The following is a 6,574-nucleotide window of genomic DNA, read 5'->3' as shown; positions in this document are numbered from 1 at the left end:
GGTCGCTGCCCTCGCCTTATCTTTATTTAAATGCAAATCTTCTTGGAGGGGGGGGGGGAGTGATTGTGCCCAGCGACCTGACGTCACCTGCCAGTGGTGTGCCATTACTAATAGAGGCTTCCAAACAATCGTTAATCATGTAAGTGCAGGCCAATGAACTCGGATCGCTGGTGAGGGAAGTGGCCTTGCAAAAGAGAAAGAAAGAGAGAGAGAATCTTGCCCAGGGATCTGATAGGATCGGCGCCGGCAACAGCCCCAAGGGCCTCTGCAGTATGCTGCTGGCTGGCCCACCCTGGCTGGCACCATGTACGTGAGTTACCTGCTGGAGAAGGACGTCGGCATGTACCCGGGCTCTGTGCGCCCCCACCCCTCCCTGCAGAGCTATCCCAGCGCTGCCCAATATCCCGATTACGGAGGCTACCACAGCCTGAGCTTGGACACTGCTGCCCCCACCTCGGCATCCCCAGCCTGGCTCTCCCCCTACAACGCTCCCCGGGAAGAGTGGAGCCACACTACTACCTATAGCGCAGGACCGGCCGCACTCAACCCGTCCCCTGGGGGCGCCCTAGGTTACAGCCCGGTAGCCGAGTACCCGACAGGCCCGCCTTGTTCTGGGGTTCTGGCCAGCGGGCATCACCAACACCAGCACCCGCCTCAGCAGCCGCTCTCCCCCGTGCCCGGAGCCGGAGGGGGGTTCAGGAGGACACCCTATGACTGGATGAGGAAACCTGCGGCCCCGGGAAGCTCGGGTAAGAGACGCCAAGAAGAAAGAGCAGGGCCCTGATGGTTATCTGTCACCCCGGCACTGGCACTGCCCCTGGCTAACCCTAACTGGAGCCTGACCAGCAGCGAGCAAAGTTATTTAATACCCTGCTCTTTTACCAATCTGACCACTTTATTCTTTTGAATTAAACATTGATTTTTGCGAGTTCCCGTACATTACAGAGCACGCACGGTGAAATTACGTTCTGAACGAAAGAAAGGGACCGTTCCTAAACATACTTTGATTTAAACAAACTGTGATTACCAGTGGGGGGATCTTTATATGTTATGTTTTCCCCTCATTTTTAACCTGCGTTTGACCTTTTAAATTTCGTAATGTGGAACAGAATAAAGAACTGAGAAAAATTAAATTGGACTGAACTGGGATGGTGATTATCGCCCAGAGTGATGGTGATGGAGAAGTTTTATGATTTTTCTAAAGCTACTGCTACCCTTTCTGTTAAGCCAGAAAGATTAGATTTTGGTCCCTGCATTGCACTGTAAATTCAGCTACGTCAAAGATATCAAAACACTAAGGCGCAGTGACGGGCTGATCGCAGGGGGGGGGGGGGGGGGGGGAGATTTCGCGTTTCCATCCTGTCCCTCGGCTTCCAAAGTCACAATCAAATACTATTTTCGAAATTCGTGTGCCGGTTTGAAACAAAAATATACAACGAATATCAGTGTCTGGTGCTGAAGTCACGAAATTAATACTAATGTTTATTTATTTGTTTAGCCTTTTATATTCCATTGAAGTTGACTTTATTTATGCAAAAAAAAGTTGGCTGGAGAGAATGAAATCTTTTTTTTTAAGTGAAATCTTACGAAGAGCTTGTTCTGTGACCTGCAGAAGATTTCACAGGCCAAAACATCAGGACCACGCAAGACGCACTTTTTCACGGCCTGCACTAGAATGTGCTTTGCTTTCTCCAGCTCGTAATTTCAGATTAATAAGGGGTTTCGCGTAATTTTGAGTTACGCTTTTTTCATTTCCAACCCGTTTTTCAGTTTAAGCTTTAATTATTATTATTATTTATTTTTTTTTCTGAAGTGAGAACGGTGAAAAAAACAGCGGTAGAACCCGGTTTCTGGAAGATTTTCATGCGCCTCATTTTCAGTTTACTCTTTGCTTCAGAAGCCGTCCGTCCCTCCTTTTCACATTGCCGTAATAATCCTCGTAGCGCTGGTTATAGCCACTTAAATGATGTTTATAACCAATTAACGTCATATAAATCATTGGGTTGTGCCACTTTGCGTTTCTTTCTGATTCATTGAGTAGATGTTTCTATTAAACATCTGATGGGCTTCAGTGTGGCTACTGATTCTCATGTTCTCATGTGTATACAAGGGGAATTTCTCTTGGCAAACGTAATCAATAGAAATCAAACAAAATTAAAACGTGGAAAAGAAAATAAGATGATACCTTTTTTATTGGACATAACTTAATACATTTCTTGATTAGCTTTCAAAGGTTGCCCTTCTTCATCAGGTCAGATCTCTTGATTTCTGATCTGATGAAGAAGGGCAACCTTGGAAAGCTAATCAAGAAATGTATTAAGTTATGTCCAATAAAAAAGGTATCATCTTATTTTCTTTTCCATGTTTTAATTTTGTTTGATTTCTGTTGATAACCTTTAAGAGTGGACTTACACGGCTACCACACCTCTTGGCAAACAACTTCTGAGAGAGATTTGATATAGGCTAGTTCTGCCTCTACTTTTTCCTACTATGGCTTACTCAAATTCTCCTAGCTGAATTGATTTTAGATCTCCCGTTGTTTCTCCATGTTTTAGGGGACACGATTCAGGCATGTTGGACCATAGAGCAGATTGGTAGTCGGGGTTGGTTCTATTTCCCTTGTTAACACTGATTTCCAATTCCTCTGAGAATTTTTGTGGAGGCAGGAGGGGAAAAGGGTCTCTAAGGGGTTTTTTTTTTCAATGCCAGATGAGAAAGGACTGTGAGGTCCTGCACCAAGGTGGCAATCTGGTCAGGCGCCGTTCTCACTTGTGATGTTAATGTTTCTTGGAGCCTGCAGACTATAGGCAAGATCTTTCCCTTTCTGCCACCCTCATCTGTCTTAGGCCTTTAAACACATGTCGCTTTGATATCCACCTTCCGTGCTATTGTCTCCATATTGACCGGGGAAAGGGTGGCGACTTTAGCAGTAAATAAAGAATTCTGACATTCCTCCAGCATCCTGAGTTCCCAGAGACCCCAAAGGCAGGTTCAGAACAGATGATTTTCAACAGAAAATGTCAACCCTGCCAAGAATGCCTGTAGTAAATGGCCTGCAGCAGCATTTCTGCTGGATGCGGTTTTAGGGAGCTGGAAATTAAGAACTGCTTTGTTTGCACCTTTCCAATACAGTGGCTGGGAGAATTTTGGAAAATGCATCCAGCGTGGCTTGTTATCATTTTAATTTCTGAACTAGCTAAGGGCCCCGCATTCAGATTCTGCCTTTGGAGTCAGTGTTTATGTTAATTTGCTTTGCTGGAAGATGAAAGGCCTGGCCGCCATTTGTTCAGTAGTGGTAATTCAAACAGAATGTGCCTGCTTTCTTTGATAAGATCTCCTTGTACTGCATTGTTTGCGGCTATGTTCCCCATTCAACTGCCCCGTGGAGTTTTCTCTGATCCGATGTGTATCTTCCTAGGGCGCTTTTATTGTGGTTTGCAAAGCATACCTGAACAAAGTCAGCCCGCCAGGCATTACACACCTAAAAAAAAACCAGGGTCACAAACTGAAAGCGAGGACACATTGTCACACCAGGAAGGCAGCAGGGGCGAGGGAAAGAAGGAGCAAGGCCACCATGCCTGCTCAAGTCCTATAATGTATTCTTCGTCATTTGTTTCTGCTTTTACCTGGCTTTAATGCGGTCCAAACTGTTTGCAGTCGACTTAGGCGGAATCAGCAGGTTGATGCAGTTTAATGGTCTTGTGATAAAATGCCAGTGATCTATTCACAGTGAAAAAAAAAGGGTGGCAGGCATGCCTTTCTAAAAATCTCATTTTTGCTTCAAATAACCAACTCTCCTATTTTTGTTGCGTATAACTAAAGAGGAGTATTTTACGGGGGGGGGGGGGGGGCGGGGACGAGGGGCTTTTATTCTCTGTTCATAGAAAAGGCCCCTAAAAAAAGCTGCGATCCTTAGATACCTTTCTAATTTTCAACACACAATTGAGTGATTTTGGAAGACTAAAATTCAGTGTACCTCTTTTCTTCTTGGCCTATACAATGAATTAAAAAAAAACTTGTAAAAATATTTTTTCCCTTTAACAGGAAGTATTTTGTTTAATTTTTTTTTGTCATCTAGCTTTTTTCCCCTTCCAATTGGCAATAAACTATGAGGCAAAACAGACACAAAATTTAACGAGTTGAAATAGGAGGTGGATTAGTGGAGAGAGAGCAGTGGGCTCAGAAGCAAGGAAGCTAGGGTTCAGGTTTTATTTTTACAACTAACACTTCTTGTGATCTTGGTCAATTCACTTATCTCCTGTTCAGGGTCCATGCACCGGTAATGAGTACCCTTCATCCTTATGTCCCATTCCCTCAATTATCTTTCAGCCCCCCCCCCCCAAACATCATGCTTCTAAATATGAAACGTTGGTGTGCTTATGTGCATGCATGCGCACACACACACACACACTGACAAAATAATGAGAACGATTTTTTCTAAAAGTCGTTACCCTGATAAATGTGTACTTGAAAATTGCCCACTCACCCTGCAGTAAAACTATATATGGATGCTTCTTTGAGTTTCTGTGGCTGTCTAATGTTTTATTTTAACTGCAGCTGCTGTTTGCTGCTAGTCTTACCTATCCAGTGTACCTGAATGCAACTCACGCCGAGCTACTACTGAAAAAGGTGTGAGCAAAAAAACAAAACAAAAAGAAAAAATAGATATAGATATAAAGAAAGGTTGGGCCAGACCTACCCACATTGCCAAAAGGTACCCACTTAGACTGTAAGCTCTTTGAGGTGGGGACGTATTTTACCTATCACCACAGTAATGCTATACAAATGGTATATGTTACCTTCATTTCTGCTGCAGACCAGGAAAAATATGAATTTTATATGTAATTCAGCAAACAGATAGGCATGGGAATGGAGGATAAGGGATCGATTGCTTTACTGTGTCAATAACTTCATCCTGGTATTCCCCCCCCCCCCCCTCCCCATGCAGTTAAAACAAGGACAAAAGACAAGTATCGGGTGGTGTACACGGACCTCCAGAGGTTGGAGCTGGAGAAGGAATTTCATTACAGCCGGTACATAACGATCAGGAGAAAAGCAGAGCTGGCAGCTAGCCTCGGACTCTCGGAGAGACAGGTCTGTTGATGCACATCATTTGCTTATATATCAGTGCATTCCTTTTCTAAAAAAATAATCTAGTGATGTATTTATTGGGATTGGTTCTGCTGGGTTTTAGGTTATTTTTTTGTTTTGTTTTGCTGTTGTTGGTTCCCTGAAGTCTGCCATCGGAACAGAAAGAAAAGCTGTCACAGCATTTTGCTGGACATTCATGTAGCAAGCTCTGAGAACGTTCTTAACATGCGCGTTTATTACCGCGCACTCATTTGTTCCATATCAGAAAACAAGGAAGAGTTTTTCCCTTGAGACTCGGGAGACACGTTGTGCATTCATACTGGCCCTAGTCTCACCATCTGGCCTGCACTGCTGTCTTGTATTTTCTGTGTGAAAAATGCAAGAGAAGAGCGAATTCTAGCCTGGCATTTTCCCAGTAAACAAGCAAGCTTGAACCCCGATTCTGGCAGACGAGTCATGGGCGATTTAGACTAGCTTGGATCAGGAAGCCACAGGTGTCTGTGCTTACTCTCTCTCTCCCTTCCTTTCAGGTGAAAATCTGGTTTCAGAACAGAAGAGCGAAAGAAAGAAAGATCAGTAAGAAGAGATTACAGCAGTCGGATCCGGGCACCGCGCAGAACAGCTCCGGGTCGGACCCGCTCAGCCCTGCAGTGTCTTCTCTCAGCTCGGTGCTCCCAATAATCAGCAGTAATGGCTCAATACTGGGCCCCAATGGCACAGTCTTGGAGATTCCAGTGGCCCAGTGAACCTTGTACCCTCCATTTGGGATAGCCAGCCATGATGTGTTGGAGCAGCAAAACTTCAATAGAATTTTGGCCTCCAGTAGGGGAAGGGAAGATGCTTGACCTCTGCTTAGAGTTGGGAAGAAACACATGGACTAATTTGTTGAACTTCTCAGGGAAGAAGCTTCCTTCTGTGCGCTGGAGGCGGAACTTTTCTATAAAACAAATTCTTCTGAAACAAAATAATACGAGTTTGTCGTGCAGGTACATTTTTTTTCTACACCGGAACTTGAAATGCGGAAATGTAAATATGTTCAATATATACAGATGTTGAATGAAAGAAAATCACACATTTTTTCATTCGCAGGCAATGTATCTCAGGGATCTTTACATATGTAATTGCATAGAAAATATAATTTTCCCCTCAATTGAGGACAAGATGAAAATGGTAAGTTTAGATATTTTAGAACCCTAGTAGACAATGCGTGGAGGAGTGGCCTAGTGGCCTAGTGGTTAGGGTGGTGGACTTTGGTCCTGAGGAACTGAGTTCGATTCCCACTTCAGGCACAGGTAGCTCCTTGTGACTCTGGGTAAGTCACTTAACCCTCCATTGCCCCATGTAAGCCGCATTGAGCCTGCCATGAGTGAGAAAGCGCGGGGTACAAATGTAACAAAAATAAAATAGATACTATTGGAGATTCTACATGGAATGTTGCTATTCCATGTAGAAGGCTGCGCAGGCTTCTGTTTCTGTGAGTCTG

At 44.2% G+C, this 6,574-nt stretch overlaps 1 protein-coding gene across 1 annotated transcript; it reads left to right on the top strand.

Annotated features, from left to right (window-relative positions):
- The first annotated feature begins 304 nt into the window (after positions 1-304).
- On the top strand, positions 305-5,837 carry CDX2 (caudal type homeobox 2). The gene is made up of 3 exons (XM_030202399.1): positions 305-749; positions 4,949-5,094; positions 5,622-5,837. Exons 1-3 carry the CDS (start codon positions 305-307, stop codon positions 5,835-5,837), a joined length of 807 nt encoding a protein of 268 aa, XP_030058259.1.
- Positions 5,838-6,574: the final 737 nt, after the last annotated feature.

Source organism: Microcaecilia unicolor, chromosome 4 (genome assembly GCF_901765095.1).
Source record: "Microcaecilia unicolor chromosome 4, aMicUni1.1, whole genome shotgun sequence".
Taxonomy (NCBI): domain Eukaryota; kingdom Metazoa; phylum Chordata; class Amphibia; order Gymnophiona; family Siphonopidae; genus Microcaecilia; species Microcaecilia unicolor.
The sequence above is the reverse complement of the archived record's forward strand: the minus strand, read 5'-3'. Positions and strand labels throughout refer to the sequence as shown.